The sequence below is a fragment of the Pseudophryne corroboree genome, chromosome 6 (genome assembly GCF_028390025.1).
Source record: "Pseudophryne corroboree isolate aPseCor3 chromosome 6, aPseCor3.hap2, whole genome shotgun sequence".
Lineage (NCBI taxonomy): Eukaryota > Metazoa > Chordata > Amphibia > Anura > Myobatrachidae > Pseudophryne > Pseudophryne corroboree.
In genome coordinates, this window is record NC_086449.1 from 780,223,670 (window position 1) to 780,242,346 (window position 18,677).

Consider the following 18,677-nt stretch of genomic DNA (forward strand, 5'->3'; position numbering starts at 1 on the left):
CTATCAGCTGGCTCCTTGAGGGCGGCCGTATCAGGAGACGGTAACGCCACTTGTTTTGATAAGCGTGTGAGCGCCTTATCTACCCTAGGGGGTGTTTCCCAACGCGCCCTAACCTCTGGCGGGAAAGGGTATAATGCCAATAATTTTTTAGAAATTAGCAGTTTTTTATCGGGGGAAACCCACGCTTCATCACACACCTCATTTAATTCATCTGATTCAGGAAAAACTACGGGTAGTTTTTTCACACCCCACATAATACCCTTTTTTGTGGTACTTGTAGTATCAGAAATGTTCAAAACCTCCTTCATTGCCGTGATCATGTAACGTGTGACCCTACTGGAAATCACGTTTGTTTCCTCACCGTCGACACTGGAGTCAGTGTCCGTGTCTGGGTCTGTGTCGACCATCTGAGGTAACGGGCGCTTTAGAGCCCCTGACGGTGTTTGAGACGCCTGGACAGGTACTAACTGATTTTCCGGCTGTCTCATGTCGTCAACAGTCTTTTGTAAAGTGCTGACGCTATCACGTAATTCCTTCCATAAGACCATCCAGTCAGGTGTCGACTCCCTAGGGGGTGACATCACTATTACAGGCAATTGCTCCGCCTCCATACCATTTTCCTCCTCATACATGTCGACACAAACGTACCGACACACAGCACACACACAGGGAATGCTCTGATAGAGGACAGGACCCCACTAGCCCTTTGGGGAGACAGAGGGAGAGTTTGCCAGCACACACCAGAGCGCTATATATATACAGGGATAACCTTATATAAGTGTATTTCCCTTATATAGCTGCTGTATTGATTAATCTGCCAAATTAGTGCCCCCCCTCTCTTGTTTTACCCTGTTTCTGTAGTGCAGGACTGCAGGGGAGAGTCAGGGAGACGTCCTTCCAGCGGAGCTGTGAGGGAAAATGGCGCTTGTGTGCTGAGGAGATAGCTCCGCCCCCTTCTCGGCGGCCTTTCTCCCGCTTTTTTTTTTTTTTAAGGAAAACTGGCAGGGGTTAAATGCATCCATATAGCCCAGGAGCTATATGTGATGTATTTTTCGCCATCTAAGGTGTTTTTATTGCGTCTCAGGGCGCCCCCCCCCAGCGCCCTGCACCCTCAGTGACCGGAGTGTGAAGTGTGCTGAGAGCAATGGCGCACAGCTGCGGTGCTGTGCGCTACCTTATTGAAGACAGGACGTCTTCTGCCGCCGATTTCCCGGACTCTTCTGTCTTCTGGCTCTGTAAGGGGGCCGGCGGCGCGGCTCTGGGACCCATCCATGGCTAGGCCTGTGATCGGTCCCTCTGGAGCTAATGTCCAGTAGCCTAAGAAGCCCAATCCACTCTGCACGCAGGTGAGTTCGCTTCTTCTCCCCTTAGTTGCCAGCAGGACTCACTGAAAATAAAAAACCTAACTTAAACTTTTACTCTAAGCAGCTCAGGAGAGCCACCTAGTATGCACCCTTCTCGTTCGGGCACAAAAATCTAACTGAGGCTTGGAGGAGGGTCATAGGGGGAGGAGCCAGTGCACACCAGGTAGTCCTAAAGCTTTTACTTTTGTGCCCAGTCTCCTGCGGAGCCGCTATTCCCCATGGTCCTTACGGAGTTCCCAGCATCCACTAGGACGTCAGAGAAACACTGAAGTGATCGCAAGGACTGAGTAAGTCCAGACCTACTCTGAAACTGCACAAAATGTTTTTGCAGAGCTCCGCTGCAAAGACGTTCGCACATTTGCAAAGCGAAAATACACTCCCCCGTGGGCGGCGTTTGCACGGCTGCTAAAAGTAGCAAGCAAGCAATCAACTCGGAATTAGGGCCCATATTCGATGTGAGAGAAGTGCATGAAAAAGTGGGGTGACCTTCCTGGCCCCCCACAATTTTGTTTGCAGAATCATACAGAAGGCTTTTAGCAGTCATAGGGAAAGTACTGGAGATTTTTAAATGGTGGTAAATGGCTGTTTTGTTTTTTTGTTTTCGTTTACATTCATAAGAGAAAAATTAAAAAGAAAAAAAAAAGTAGAAGAAAAGATGCTTTAGAGGTACTTCTGGGGTGACTTAAAACAAATGTAAATAGCAATTGATTTTTTTATTTAATTTTTTTAATACTGAATAATGAAAAAGTTGATTTTGGGGTAATTTGAGGCCATTTTTTTTAAACTGCAAAAAATAACATGCAATTATTGACCTAATTAAACTACTAATTAAATTAGACTCAGAATTGGAAACATTCAATTGCCTAATTAACCATTGATGGGTGTTTAAGGGGTTCTGCTTGCTGTCCTGACATTTTAACCTTAAATCAGGATTTTCCCTACCATCTTTCACCCTTGGTGAGGGGTGAGCGGAAAAGCGTGAGTTTACTCTGCCTGGTTCAGTGCAAATTTTTAATTGGATTGCAAAGTGCGAATTTGCAGAGAAAACGGTAACTGCACACCTAATGGGATTGACCACTTTGTGTTATATTGCACACGTATCATACCACTTGTGATCTGTTGATATATATACAGGGTATATATAAAAATGTTGTATTTTTTTTAAATTGTTTGTGGTATATGATAAAAAGTGAACAGTCTCGTAATTTATGATTCGTGAATTAAACTGATCAGTGTCGTCCTTTTTCTCCCAACCATCATAAAGCAATGAAACCAAAGTCAAATTTCAGAATTCACTGGTCAAGTCGTGATGGGCAACACGGTAAACTAATCAAATTCTCTGGAGTTCCCTACGTGGTTGTTGGGAGAAAATCACTGCAGTGTCATTTGGGAAAAGACTTCGGCCTTGCGACGAAAAAGAAGTATGCTGCGCAAAGAGAAGAAACGCAGGTGTTTAGTTTTGCTTTGTAAATGAAGTAGTTTTGGCTCATTGCTGCCTATTTCTGATGGTGGCCTTCCATTGCTTCTTCAAAGTTCTAGTATTGTCTTTGACCTCTCTATTATCATTATTATCATATTCTATGGCACTAGTAAGGGTTGAGCAAGCAGTACCATTACCTAAGGCGCAGGTCTTTGCTGCCCAACAGCCCCTGCTTTTGGCTTGCAGGGTGCCTAGGACATAGTGCTGCAGAGCAGCACTGAGCATCCAAGGGTGGCAGGAAAAAGATTTGTGTGGAGACAATGGGCAAAAGGGTCATTAAGGGTTTTATTAGGCTGTGAAGTATCATATCCAAATAACAAAACTTGAGTTCTTCCGTTAGTGTTCTCGCTACGCTATTTTAGCAGGGTGCCATGCCCTGTCTGATTTTGAAAACCACAAAATGCTCCCTGCCCTTTTAGCGGTGCCCCGATAAACCAGCTGGCCCTGTACCTTCCTCACCCGCGGGTTAGAAATATTGCACTTGCCGATCACTACTAGGTGAATAGATGCCACACTTTTCTGCATTGTGAAGCTGGGGGCAACGGTCAATATAACGCAATTCAATAATAATTACTTCATCGTCCCTGTCTCATACCAGAGTTGCACCCAATGCCAAATATACCAGCCATATAGCATGTACTATAATTTTAACATTGTTTCATTAAAATACAATTTATTTTATTTTAAAGATGAATTTGGGCCATTTTCTCAATAGTCAGTGATGCAGTAGATTACATAATGACATCACTGGGTGAAAATTGCGCACATTAATGAATTGTCCACGTGGTTTTGCCATAAAATGGCTAAAATTAAAAGCACTAGCCGGGAGGGGAACGGAGGTTTGCCCAGAGGAAACACGGGCAAAGAGACATTGCTACAAGGTAGCTATAATAATACATTGGATACACGGTGCAGTGAAACAAAGACCGATATTTGCACAAGAGTATTATAATGCTGCAAAAACATAATTACATGTGAATGGGAAACTCACAGGTGTGACAGGGCACAGACTACCATATATGCATAGGAATGCCTGAATTGCTTAACGGAATATAGAAATATATGGATTGCCTTAACATTGGTCATTTAAACAGGTTTTGTTCCTTAAAGAACACATTTTATTAAGTGAATATATATATATATATATATATGGAGGTAGGGAAGAAGAACAAGCGCCATATGGTGTAGTAATTTAGGACACAAATAGGACCGAAAGATGGATAAAATTTGGTAAGTACCGGATAACGTCTTGGAATTAGGCCTGTCAAACTCAGTCTTTCACGTCGGCTGTCCCCACCTATAAGGAGACAGAATTCGTCGCCGTATAGTGAAGTACCACATCAATATTCAAATATAGCATGTAGGATATGCTCATATCCAGATGGTTCAGGTAGGTCCGGCAAATGCGCTCCTTCAAAAAATTCCCAGTCACTGCACTGTATGATCATGCAATGTTTAATCAAAAATAATAATAAAAAAATACTTTAAACACAATAAATAAGTAAATAATAATTCTTAGCTTAGTGGTACAGGCAGTGGGTAGGTCAGTCAAGTTTCTCAACGCGTTTCGCCTTTTAGGGCTTCCTCCTTCTCCTGAGGAAGCCCTAAAAGGCGAAACGCGTTGAGAAACTTGACTGACCTACCCACTGCCTGTACCACTAAGCTAAGAATTATTATTTACTTATTTATTGTGTTTAAAGTATTTTTTTATTATTATTATTTTTGATTAAACATTGCATGATCATACAGTGCAGTGACTGGGAATTTTTTGAAGGAGCGCATTTGCCGGACCTACCTGAACCATCTGGATATGAGCATATCCTACATGCTATATTTGAATATTGATGTGGTACTTCACTATACGGCGACGAATTCTGTCTCCTTATAGGTGGGGACAGCCGACGTGAAAGACTGAGTTTGACAGGCCTAATTCCAAGACGTTATCCGGTACTTACCAAATTTTATCCATCTTTCGGTCCTATTTGTGTCCTAAATTACTACACCATATGGCGCTTGTTCTTCTTCCCTACCTCCACAGAATCGCATGACTGAACTGACCTAGGTCATACATCGAAGAACTGAGCTGCCACCAAAGAGGTTTGGAAGGTGTTTTTGAGTATAGAATCCTTGCAGGAAGGCTGAAGATACGGACCCAGATACGACTAATTGAGTCACAGCTTATAGACAATTCGGCAAATCCCTCCTTAGGAAAGGGATCTTCTGAACGTTGGATAAGCGCACCGACCTATAAACAAATTTCTACATATATATATATATATATATATATACCTTGAATTGTATATGTGTATAGCAATTGTTTTTTAGATTTAAGATACTGGCCGGTATCAATGTGATGTATATTGTTTTATATAAATATTAAAAATCATATCAGATTGAGGTAGCGCATTCTCATTGTTTTTGTAAAAAAACATATTTCTTTTTCTTAGACACAAGGAGGTCTGACCATTGTGGAAGTAGAAGGGGACACTCTATCTAGAGGCCCTGTAGGTCTGAGAACCAATGCCATCTGAGCCACTCGGGAGCAACCAATGCCGTCTGGGCCACTCGGGAGCAATTAGAAGTAGTATGCCTCCTTCTTGTTTGCACTTCCTTATCACTCTGGGCAGTAAAGACACTGGAGGGAACACATATGGCAGCCAAAAGTTCCATGGGATTGCCAGTGAGGATCCCTTGTTTTTGCTCCGAAGACCGGAACCTTGTGATTGTGTCGAGACGCCATCAGATCCACATCTGGAAGGCTCCACTTGTCCACGAGGAGTTGAAATACTTCTGGATGGAGGCTCCACTCTCCGGCGTGTATGTCCTGACGACTGAGAAAGTCCGCTTCCCAGTTGAGGACCCCCGGAATGAACACTGCCAATACGGCTGGCAGATGGCGTTCTGCCCATTGAAGAATCCTTGATACTTCCCTAATTGCCATGCGGCTTCAAGTGCCGCCTTGATGATTTATGTACGCCACCCTGGTGGCGTTGTCCGACTGTACCTGAACAGGTCTGTTCTGAATTAAATGCTGGGCCAGGTTCAGAGCATTGAACACCGCCCGCAGTTCTAGAATGTTGACCGGAAGGAGAGACTCCTCCTTGGTCCACCGACCCTGAAGGGAGTGTTGCTCCAACACCATGCCCTAGACTCTCAGACTGGCATCCGTCGTCAGAAGGACCCAGTTGGAGATCCAGAAGGGACGACCCCTGCTCAGACGTCCGTCCTGCAGCCACCAGCTCAGTGACAGGCGGACCTCCGGAAACAAGGAGTTCATGTGAGACCTGATCCGGTGAGGCAGGCCGTCCCATTTGGCAAGAATCAGTTTCTGCAAAGGGCGTGAATGGAATTGAGCGTACTCCACCATGTCGAAAGTGGACACCATGAGACTTAACACTTGCATCGCCAAATGTATCGACACTTGTGGACGAGATAGGAAGCGTTGAGTCCTGTCCTGAAGCTTTAGGACCTTCTCCTGAGACCAGAACAACCTCTGGTTGTGATTGTCAAGCAACGCTCCCAGTTGCACCATGCTCTGCGCAGGGACCAGGGAAGATTTCTTCCAGTTGATGAGCCACCCGCGGGCTTGCAGAAACTGGACAGTCAGATCTAGATGGCGGAGGAGGAGAATTTCTGGGGAATTTGCCAGGATCAATAAGTCGTCCAGATACGTCAGGATCCTGACCCCTTGACGGCGTAGTACAGCCGTCATTACCGCCATAACCTTGGTGAAGACTCGTGGTAATTGGTAATGGAGGTAGCCAACCACAAACCTCAGGTACTGCTGATGTGACATTGCAATGGGAACATCCATGTAAGCATCTTGTATGTCCAGGGAGACCATATAATCCCCAGGTTCCAAGGCCAGAACAATAAAGCTTCCATAAGAAACTTGGGAGACCCCCACAAATTTGTTCAAGGACTTGAGGTCGAGAATGGGCAGAGAGGACCCATTCGGTTTCGGATCAAGGAACAGCGGTGAATAGTACCCCTTGCCTCTATGAGCCAGAGGCACCTGTATTACCACTCCTGTGTCCAGGAGGGACTGTACCACCGAATGAAGAGTTTTTGCCTTCACCTGATCCGAAGGGCCGTCTGTCAGGCAAAATCGATGAGGGGGACGATTTTTGAAGAATACGGCGTAACATCGAGTGACAACATCCCGTACCCAGGCATCGGAAGTGGTCATCAACCATTCCTGGGTATACCCTAGAAGTTGGCCCCCCACCCTGGGATCCCCCCGAGGGAGGCGCCCCGTCATTCGGCAGGCTTGTCAGTCTTGGAAGCAGCCTGACGGGCAGCCCAGGCCCGTTTTGGGTTTGGGCTTATTGGGTTTGGAACTGCGAGCCTATTTCGGGTACGCCTGACCCTTTGCTTTCCCTGAAGGACGAAAGGAGCGAAAAGAAGTACTCTTACCCTTCGGTACTGAAGGAGCAGTACTAGGTAGACCAGCTGTTATAGCAGAAGCTAAGTCAGCCACTATCTTGCTGAGGTCTTCTCCGAAATGGATTTTTCCCTTAAAAGAGAGTCCCTCCAGGGTTTTCTTAGAGTCTAGATCCACGGACCAGGACCGCAACCATAGAATCCGGCGAGCCAGTATGGACGTAGTAGAAGCCTTGGCCGCCAGAATACTGGCATCAAAAGCCGCCTCCTTAATGTAATGAGAAGCTGTGACAATATACGATAGACATTGTCTAGCATGATCAGAAGCGTTGGAAGACATCTTAGCTTCCAACTCCTGAGCCTCTGCAGCCCAAGTCGCTGCAATGGTGGACCGATGCGCAGCACCTGCTAGGGTGTAAATCGCCTTTAAACAACCCTCCACGCGCTTATCCGTCGTTTCTTTCAGAGATGTGACGGTAGTTACTGGTAGAGCTGAGGATACCACCAGCCGCGCCACCTGTGAATCCACTGGCGAGAGTGTTTCACAATTTTTACTGAACTCCGCAGCAAGGGGGTAGCGAGCCAGCATCTTCTTGTGAGGCGTGAATTTCATTCCTGGATTGTTTAACCACTTTCTGACGTTTAAACCTGTCCGGTTTCTTAGGGGCAGTATCAGGCTCTGTGTCATCAGTTATTTGAAGAATTAGCCTCCAGCAAGTCAGGAACATCCACCTGTGAGACAGACTCCCCAACAGAAGCATCAGGGTCAGAATCTGTGGGGTCAGTATATATGCCATCCTCATCAGACGAGGTGTCTGGGACGTTGGTGGATTGTGAGGAAGTAATGGCCCACTTAGAGGACCCCTTGGTCTTAGGCGGGTGAGGGTTAGACTTCTGAATAGTCAGTGATTGGTTCAATTGCTCTAACTGAGCAGACAGTTGATCTGCCCATGGCGGGTTAACCACGGGGACGATAAGCGGTTGTGCCGGCACAGGAGGTCCCATAGGGGGCGTTTGCCTAGTTACCAGCGGATTCAATAGCGTGGAGAAGGTAGCCCAAGGTGGGTAATTTTAAACCCCTCGTTGCTACGATCCCACGTGGGGGGGGGGGGGGGGTAATCCTCAGAACCTGAACCCTCAGCTGCTATGTTTTCCTCAAATGTGTCTGCAGCGTCACCACCACGCAATGTGGGATCAGCCCCAGCTCCGTTGCCCTTTGTAGCTGACATATCCGAAAGCTCAATGCAGGGAAACCCAACACAATCTCGGCAGCACAATACCTGACAAGAACCCTCTGTGCAGTGTATTAGCACAAACAGGGAATTCAAGAGGTATATGTGACTGAAATTCACAGAGAAAAATACGCAATAAGTATCCTGTGAACTACCTACTGTATATTAAATGATAAACCTGATGCACCTAACCCCCTCAGGTTATAGAATATAGGGATAGCAATCTGAGTGAGAGACATGAAATGGAGGTCACACACATATAGTCACAATGTACAATGCAGAAATTATGACATGGAATAAAACTGCACTGGACTAGCAACACAAAGTAATACTCAGTACGGCTATATATTTAGTAGATATATCAATGCACAGTAAAGACTGGATGTATATCACAGGGTACTTGTACTATTTCTCTATCGTCCTAAGTGGATGCTGGGGTTCCTGAAAGGACCATGGGGAATAGCGGCTCCGCAGGAGACAGGGCACAAAAAAGTAAAGCTTTTACCAGATCAGGTGGTGTGCACTGGCTCCTCCCCCTATGACCCTCCTCCAGACTCCAGTTAGATTTTGTGCCCGAACGAGAAGGGTGCAATCTAGGTGGCTCTCCTAAAGAGCTGCTTAGAGAAAGTTTAGCTTAGGTTTTTTACTTTACAGTGAGTCCTGCTGGCAACAGGATCACTGCAACGAGGGACTTAGGGGAGAAGTAGTGAACTCACCTGCGTGCAGAGTGGATTTGCTGCTTGGCTACTGGACACTAGCTCCAGAGGGACGATCACAGGTACAGCCTGGATGGTCACCGGAGCCGCGCCGCCGGCCCCCTTGCAGACGCTGAAGAGAGAAGAGGTCCAAAATCGGCGGCTGAAGACTCCTGAGTCTTCATAAAGGTAGCGCACAGCACTGCAGCTGTGCGCCATTTTCCTCTCAGCACACTTCACACAACAGTCACTGAGGGTGCAGAGCGCTGGGGGGGGCGCTCTGAGAGGCAAATAAAAACCTTATTAGAGGCAAAAAAAATACCTCACATATAGCCCACAGAGGCTATATGGAGATATTTAACCCCTGCCTAACTTCAAAAATAGCGGGAGACGAGCCCGCCGAAAAAGGGGCGGGGCCTATCTCCTCAGCACACAGCGCCATTTTCTCTCACAGAAAAGCTGGAGAGAAGGCTCCCAGGCTCTCCCCTGCACTGCACTACAGAAACAGGGTTAAAACAGAGAGGGGGGGCACTGATTTTGGCGATATTGTATATATATAAAAGATGCTATAAGGGAGAAACACTTATATAAGGTTGTCCCTATATAATTATAGCGTTTTGGTGTGTGCTGGCAGACTCTCCCTCTGTCTCCCCAAAGGGCTAGTGGGTCCTGTCCTCTGTCAGAGCATTCCCGGTGTGTGTGCTGTGTGTCGGTACGTGTGTGTCGACATGTATGAGGACGATGTTGGTGAGGAGGCGGAGAAATTGCCTGTAATGGTGATGTCACTCTCTAGGGAGTCGACACCGGAATGGATGGCTTATTTAGAGAATTACGTGAGAATGTCAACACGCTGCAAGGTCGGTTGACGACATGAGACGGCCGACAATCTATTAGGACCGGTCCAGGCGTCTCAGAAACACCGTCAGGGGTTTTAAAAACGCCCATTTACCTCAGTCGGTCGACACAGACACAGACACGGACACTGAATACAGTGTCGACGGTGAATAAACAAACGTATTTCTCATTAGGGCCACACGTTAAGGGCAATGAAGGAGGTGTTACGTGTTTCTGATACTACAAGTACCACAAGAAAGGGTATTATGTGGGAGTGAAAAAACTACCTGTAGTTTTTCCTGAATCAGATAAAATAAAATGAAGTGTGTGATGATGCGTAGGGTTACCCCGATAGCAAATATTGGCGTTATACCCTTTCCCGCCAGAAATTAGGGTACGTTGGGAAACACCCCTTAGGGTGATAAGGCGCTCACACGCTTATCAAGTGGCGTTACCGTCTCCAGATACGGCCGCCCTCAAGGAGCCAGCTGATAGGAAGCTGGAAAAATATCCTAAAAAGTATATACACACATACGGTGGTTATACTGCGACCAGCGATCGCCATCAGCCTGGAGATGCAGTGCTGGGTTGGCTTGGTCGGATTCCCTGACTGAAAATATTTTATTCATGTAGAGCATTTAATAGGATGCATTCTATATATATGTATGTGAGATGCACAGAGGGATATTTGCTCTCTGGCATCAAGATAAGTGCGTTGTCCATATCTCCCAGAAGATGTCAGGGACACGACAGTGGTCAGGTGATACAGATCCCATACGGCAGATGGAAGTATTGCTGTATAAAGGGAAGGAGTTATTTGGGGGTCGGTCCATCGGACCTGGGGACCACAGCAACAGCTGGGAAATCCAACCTTTTTTACCCCAAGTTACATCTCAGCTAAAAAAGACACCGTCTTTTCAGCCTCAATCTTTCCTTTCCCATGAGGGCATGCAGGCAAAAGGCCAGTCATATCTGCCCAGACATAGAGGTAAGGGAAGTAGACTGCAGCAGGCAGCCCTTTCCCAGGAAAAGAAGCCCTCCACCGCGTCTGCCAAGTCCTCAGCATGACGCTGGGGCCGTGCAAGCGGACTCAAGGTGGGGGGGTAGTCTCAAGAGTCTCAGGGCGCAGTGGGATCACTCGCAAGTTGACCCCTAGATCGTACGAGTATTATCCCAGGGGTAAAGATTGGAGAGTCGAGACATCTTCTCCTCGCAGGTTCCTGAAGTCTGCTTTACCAACGGCTCCCTCCGACAGGGAGGCAGCATTGGAAACAATTCACAAGCTGTATATCCAGCAGGTGATAATCAAAGTACCCCTCCTACGACAAGGAAAAGGGTATTATTTTTCCACACTATATTGTGGTACTGAAGCCAGACGGCTTGGTGACACATAGTCTAAATCTAAAATGTTTGAACACTTACATAAAAGGTTCAAATCGAGATAAAGTCACTCAGAGCAGTGATAGCGAACCGGAAAAAAGGGGACTATATGGTGTCCCTGGACATCAAGGATTACCTCCATGTCCAAATTTTGTCCTTCTCATCAAGGGTACCTCTGGTTCGTGGTACAGAACTGTCAATATCAGTTTCAGACGATGCCGTTTGAATTATCCACGGCACCCCGGGCCTTTTTACCAAGGTAATGGCCGAAAAGATGTTTCTTCAAAGAAAAAAGGCATCTAAATTATCCCTTACTTGCACGACCTAAAAAGGGCAAGTTCCAGAGAACAGTTGGAGGTCGGAAGAGCACTATCTAAAGTAGTTCTTCGACGGCACGACTGGATTCTAAATATTCCAAGAATCGCAGCTGTTTTCCGACGATACGTCTGCTGTTCCTAGGGATGATTCTGGACACGGTTCAGAAAAAGGTTTTTCTTCCCGAGGAAAAAGCCAAGGAGTTATCCGACCTGTCAGGAACCTCCTAAAACCAGGAAAGGTGTCTGTACATCAATGCACAAGAGTCCTGGGAAAAATGGTGGCTTTTTACGAAGCAATTCCATTCGGCAGATTCCATGCAAGAATTTTCCAAAGGGATCTGTTGGACAAATGGTCAGGGTCGCATCCTCAGATGCACCTGCGAATAACCCTGTCGCCAAGGACAAGGGTATATCTTCTGTGGTGGTTGCAAAAGGCTCATCTATTGGAGGGCCGCAGATTCGGCATACAGGATTTGATCCTGGTGACCACGGACGCCAGCCTGAGAGGTTGGGGAGCAGTCACACAAGGAAGAAACTTCCAGGGGGTATGGACGAACCTGGAAAAGTCTCTTCACATAAACATTCTGGTACTAAGAGCAATCTAAAATGCTCTAAGCCAGGCGGAACCACTCCTGCAAGGAAAACAGGTGTTGATTCAGTCGGACAACATCACGGCGGTCGCCCATGTAAACAGACAGGGCGGCACAAGAAGCAGGAGTGCAATGGCAGAAGCTGCCAAGATTCTTCGCTGGGCGGAGAATCACGTAATAGCACTGTCAGCAGTGTTCTTCCCGGGCGTGGACAACTGGGAAGCAGACTTCCTCAGCAGACACGATATTCACCCGGGAGAGGGGGGTCTTCATCCAGAAGTCTTCCACATGCTAATAAACTGTTGGGAAAGACCAATGGTAGACATGATGGCGTCTCGCCTCAACAAGAAACTGGACAAGTATTGCGCCAGGTCAAGAGATCCACAGGCAATAGCTGTGGACGCACTGGTAACACCTTGGGTGTACAAATCAGTATATGTGTTTCCTCCTCTGCCTCTCATACCAAAGGTATTGAAGATTATACGGTGAAGAGGAGTAAGAACAATACTAGTGGCTCCGGATTGGCCAAGAAGGACTTGGTACCCGGAACTTCAAGAGTTGGTCACGGACGACCCGTGCCCTCTACTTCTGAGAAGGGACCTGCTACAACAGGGTCCCTGTCTCTTTCAAGACTTACCGCGGCTGCGTTTGACGGCATGGCGTTTGAACGCCAGATCCTAAAAGGGAAAGGCATTCCAGAAGAAGTCATTCCTACCTTGATTAAGGCAAGGAAGGAAGTCACCGCGAAACATTATCACCGCATTTGGCGAAAATATGTCGCGTGGTGCGAGGATCGGAGTGTTCCGACGGAGGAATTTCAACTGGGTCGTTTCCTACATTTCCTACAATCAGGATTGTCTATGGGTCTCAAATTGAGATCTATTAAGGTTCAAATTTCGGCCCTGTCAATATTCTTCCAAAAAGAATTGGCCTCAGTTCCTGAGGTACAGACTTTTGTTAAAGGAGTACTGCATATACAGCCTCCTGTGGTGCCTCCGGTGGCACCGTGGGATCTAAATGTAGTTTTAGATTTCCTCAAATCCCATTGGTTTGAACCATTGAAAAAGGTGGATTTTAAATATCTCACATGGAAAGTGACTATGTTACTGGCCCTGGCTTCCGCCAGGAAAGTATCTGAATTGGCGGCTTTATCTTATAAAAGCCCTTATCTAATCTTCCATTCGGATAGGGCAGAACTGAGGACTCGTCCGCATTTTCTCCCTAAGGTGGTATCAGCGTTTCACCTGAACCAACCTATTGTGGTGCCTGCGGCCACTGGCGACTTGGAGGACTCCAAGTTGTTGGACGTTGTCAGAGCCTTAAAAATATACATTTCAAGGACGGCTGAAGTCAGAAAATCTGACTCGCTGTTGATACTATATGCACCCAACAAGTTGGGTGCCCCTGCTTCTAAGCAGACGATTGCTCGTTGGATTTGTAACACAATTCAACTTGCTCATTCTGTGGCAGGCCTGCCACAGCCTAAATCTGTTAAGGCCCATTCCACAAGGAAGGTGGGCTCATCTTGGGCGGCTGCCCAAGGGGTCTCGGCATTACAATTCTGCCGAGCAGCTACGTGGTCGGGGGAAAACACGTTTGTAAAATTCTACAAATTTGATACCCTGGCAAAAGAGGACTTGGAATTCTCTCATTCGGTGCTGCAGAGTCATCCGCACTCTCCCGCCCGTTTGGGAGCTTTGGTATAATCCCCATGGTCCTTTCAGGAACCCCAGCATCCACTTAGGACGATAGAGAAAATAAGAATTTACTTACCGATAATTCTATTTCTCGGAGTCCGTAGTGGATGCTGGGCGCCCATCCCAAGTGCGGATTATCTGCAATACTGTACATAGTTATTGTTAACAAATTCGGGTTATATTGTTAAGGAGCCATCTTTAAGAGGCTCTTTCTGTTATCATACTGTTAACTGGGTTTAGATCACAAGTTGTACGGTGTGATTGGTGTGGCTGGTATGAGTCTTACCCGGGATTCAAATTGCCTCCCTTATTGTGTACGCTCGTCCGGGCACAGTACCTAACTGGAGTCTGGAGGAGGGTCATAGGGGGAGGAGCCAGTGCACACCACCTGATCTGGTAAAAGCTTTACTTTTTTGTGCCCTGTCTCCTGCGGAGCCGCTATTCCCCATGGTCCTTTCAGGAACCCCAGCATCCACTACGGACTCCGAGAAATAGAATTATCGGTAAGTAAATTCTTATTATAACCCTGACCAAGTGCACTGTTTCTTAACTAACACTGTCAACAGACATGTAGAATACTTAAGTGTCTTGTAAAAGGCACAGCGCTGATATGCAGGCGGCTTTACACAGGAGGATTTGCCCAAACAGTCCCAGGAACAGTGCTGCTCTGTGTAATGGCGACCAAACACTGACTGGGAGTGAGGGATAGAGAGAGATATGCAGCTCCAGGGCAGGAACATTACTATAAATGGTGCCCTAGGGCTGGGGGAGGGGCTACAGGTCCAAGCCTTATCCCTCTGCTGGACTTCCCCACTGGTACTATGGGCTGTTAATAAAACGATTTTTGTGAGGTAAAAAAAATGGCCTGTGCCCTTGCCCTGGTGGTTTAGTGGAGTCTCTGCCCGACCACAGTGTCCACACCAGCGTGCGCGGCCCGCCTCCCCCCGGCCGCGCCGGATCGCGATATTAGCGGGACCTGCCTAGGGGACCCACTTAACTCCTCCCTGAGTGTAGCCACGCGATCCAGGTAAACTTGGGTGTGTGACTAACGAGGAGCAAACCGGAGCCTCCGCTGTAAGTACCCGGCAACCAGGGCGCGGGAGTATACAGCGCCGCTGGGGGAGGTGATGGAGCTGCAGCAGGAGATGTCAGACTGACATCTAATATTCACAGAGTCACTGCTGCAGCCCTTGAAGTCTTCATTTTTTACTTAGGAAAGCTCTTCTCAGGGCTGCTCCCTGTTGTATGCCTGCTTACTGCATGGCACCAACTACAAAACTGAGCTCCTGTGCACGGAGGCAGGGTTATAGAGGAGGCGGCGCTATGCATTTTGGGAAGAAGGTCAAAGCTTTGAGCCTGTTGGTGCCTCTGATCAAAATCCTACTCTACACCCCCCCCCCCCATGTTATACCCTGTGGAGCCCAGTGTACCCCGCAGCAGAAAATATAATGTTTTAATAATAGCACTTTACATTTCCTACAGGCAGAAGATCATTCCGTCATAAAAAGGAGACTCCTCAAACGGCGTTCCAAGAAAATGGGCTGCCCAGCGGAAATCTACATATTGCACATTATAAGTTACCCAGAGTTTAAGGTAAATGTATTAAGCAGTCCTCTATTTCCAGAGTGAGTTTATTGTACTGAATTGTTATCAGCATGCAATCAGAAAATATTTAGCTATTTAAAAAAAATATATATATATTATGTACCTAATATAGTCTACCGATTTATGTCAAATATTATTTCATTACTATATATGCTAATAGGATTTAATAAAAAGGTGGGGGCGTATAGAGTGAAAGACAAATAATCTGTCGCTGGTTTATTTAGCTAAAATCTGATACAGAAAAACGAAAACGGAATACAGCCAAGAGAATCAGAGCGGCCCTTCAGCGTGATGCAGAAAAGATTGAAGGAATTCATACCTACGTAGCTAGTTTTCCAAAAAATTCTGATCACAAATTCCATGAAAATGCAGGATGGGTAAGATTGTTATATATATTTTTTTATTAATATTTAAAAAAAAAATGTTATTATTTCTTTACCTCCCCCCCCCCCCCCCCCTTCTTTTCTACTGAAGAGTTAATAGTTTTGCTTTTAATATCTTTTTTGATGCCTTGTTTAGATGTATAGGTAGGTAGATCTGTCAGTAGGTAGTTAGTTGGGGTTGGGTGATCTGAAGATAGTTTGGTAAGTAGATAGTTCTGTTGGTAGATTGATTGTTTGATAGGTAGGTAGTTTGATAGTTCTGTAGGTAGGTAGTTTGATAGCTCAGTAGGTATATCGATTACTGGCCCAGGCTTACAGGGGTGGCATGTTATTAAAAAATGTTGTGCTTTTTTTTTAATTAGTAGAGGGCTATGTTTCAAGTCCAAATTGCAAAAATTGAGTTTACTGAATTGTTTATCAGAAAGCAGTTAAACATTATTCAGTTATTTAAAAAAAATATTATTTACATGATATATCCTACTACTTTTTGGTAAATATTGCATTACTTTACTATATATGCTTATAGTGTGTGTGTGTGTGTGTGTGTGTGTGTGTGTGTGTGTGTGTGTGTGTGTGTGTGTATGTGTATATATATACACATACACACAGAGAGAGTGAAAGACAAACAAATAATCTTCTTATTGGTTATGTAGCTAGAATCTTATGCCCTGAAACGAAGACGGTACACATCCAAGAAAATCCAAGAGGCCATTAAACGTGAAGTAGAAGAGATTAAAAGAATTCATAACTATGTAGCTAATTTGCCAGAACATTATGATCACAAATTCCATGAAGCTACAGAACGGGTAAGATGGTTATATTTTTGTTTTGTTTTTTATTTTATTTTTAATGAAATTATGTTTTATTATTTCTATACCTTTTTCTCTTACGTCCTAGAGGATGCTGGAGTCCACATTAGTACCATGGGGGCATAGACGGGTCCACTAGGAGCCACTGCCACTTTAAGAGTTTGAGAGTGTGGGCTGGCTCCTCCCTCTATGCCCCTCCTACCGGTCTCAGTTTAGAAAATGTGCCTGGAGGAGCCGGTCACAGCTAGGAGAGCTCTACTGAGCTTTTCTAGAAAAGTTTTCTTAAGAGTTTATTATTTTACAGGGAGGCTGCTGGCAACGGTATCCGTTTGGATGGTCGACCATGTTATGGTCGACAGTCATTAGGTCGACCACTATTGGTCGACATGGACACATGGTCAACACATGAAAGGTCGACATGAGTTTAAAAAAAAAACTTTTGTGGAACTTTTCCATACTTTACCATCCATGTGGACTAGGGTTAGGAACGGTAATCTGTGCTCAGCACAACGGTAGTGGAGCGTGGCACCTTGCCCGAAGCATGGTGAGCGAAGCGGTGCACTAATTGGGGTTCCCTGTCACTTTACGCAAAAAGCGACAGAAAAAAGTAAAAAAAATCATGTCGACCTTTTCATATGTCGACCATTTTCACGTGTCGACCTTTGTCCACGTCGACCATGCCAATGTCGACCAATAGTGGTCGACCTAATGACTGTCGACCATAACATGGTCGACCATTCATACCGGAACCGCTGGCAACAGCCTCCCTGTTTCGTGGGACTAAGGGGGGAAGTAGTGTCCGCCCTGCGGGGTCTGAGCCACTGTCTCCGCTGACAGGACACTGAGCTCCTGAGGGTGCTGATCGTTAGCCGCTTCAGACGACCGCTCACTCCCGGCAGCATGCCGCTACCCCCTTCCAGAGCCAGAAGACTTCGATGGCGAGTGAGTTACCGGTCTGTTAAGGTACACAGACAGCGCTGGTAGTATTATTAGTCCTACCTCAAAAAAGCGCTGTGTGTGGGTTGGCTTCAATCTCTGTGTCTCTCTGTGGCATACTTGGGGGGGAAACTGTGTCTGACATTTCCCTGTGGGTGTGGGTGTTTAATATCTCACATAGCCATGTCTAGGGACTCTGTGTCATATGCTGCAGAAGATGTTTCCTCTGAGGAGTGATCCATTCCATGTACACAGGATTGTAATGCTTCTTCTCAGATCCCTATTGTTGAGCCCGAGTGGTTATCTTCTATCAAAGGAATGATCTCTCAGATCTCTACTAGGGTAGCTAATACTGAGACTGAAACTCAGGTGTTGAAGAAGTCTATGGCCGTTTGGTCAGGCTCTGTCCCTATTCCTGCAAAATCCCCTAGCATGTTCCTGCAGAATCGTGCACTTGCCCAAATCAAGCAAGATGACACAGATACTGATTCTGATACTGCAGACGATGATGAGGATGTGCTAGGGGGGGGGGGGTGCATTCCTTGCTAAGGGGGTGCAGCTCATGATTGAGGCCATTAGGGATGTGTTAAACATTAATGACACAACACCTGAGCAGGTTGAGGAGGCTTACTTCACTGACCATAAGAAAGCCTCGCTAACCTTCCCTGCGTTTAAGGAATTAAACAATATATTTGAAAAATCCTGGGAAAACCCGGAGAAAAAATTCCAGATCCCAAAAAGGGTTCTGGTTGCTTTTCACTTCCCTGAGTAAGATAGGAAAAAATGGGAAAACCCACCCATTGTTGACGCATCTGTCTCCAGACTGTCTAAAAAGGTGGTTTTACCTGTTTCTGGATCTACCGCGTTAAAAGAATCTGCTGATCGTAAGATTGACACTACGCTTAAATCCATTTACACTGCTTCGGGAGTGGCGTTACGGCCCACTATTGCCTGTTCATGGATTTCTAAAGC

General features: G+C 46.1%; 1 protein-coding gene across 3 annotated transcripts in view; it reads left to right on the forward strand.

Annotated features, from left to right (window-relative positions):
* LOC134933489 (uncharacterized) overlaps positions 1-18,677 on the forward strand; it is a 147,544-nt gene that overhangs the window by 42,316 nt on the left and 86,551 nt on the right. For all 3 annotated transcript variants that reach the window (XM_063928732.1, XM_063928731.1, XM_063928733.1), the window contains 4 exons: positions 2,629-2,813; positions 15,455-15,565; positions 15,802-15,954; positions 16,614-16,766. In XM_063928732.1, the coding sequence (XP_063784802.1) occupies positions 2,629-2,813; positions 15,455-15,565; positions 15,802-15,954; positions 16,614-16,766 (602 nt within the window). The remainder of the gene's footprint in view (positions 1-2,628; positions 2,814-15,454; positions 15,566-15,801; positions 15,955-16,613; positions 16,767-18,677) is intronic.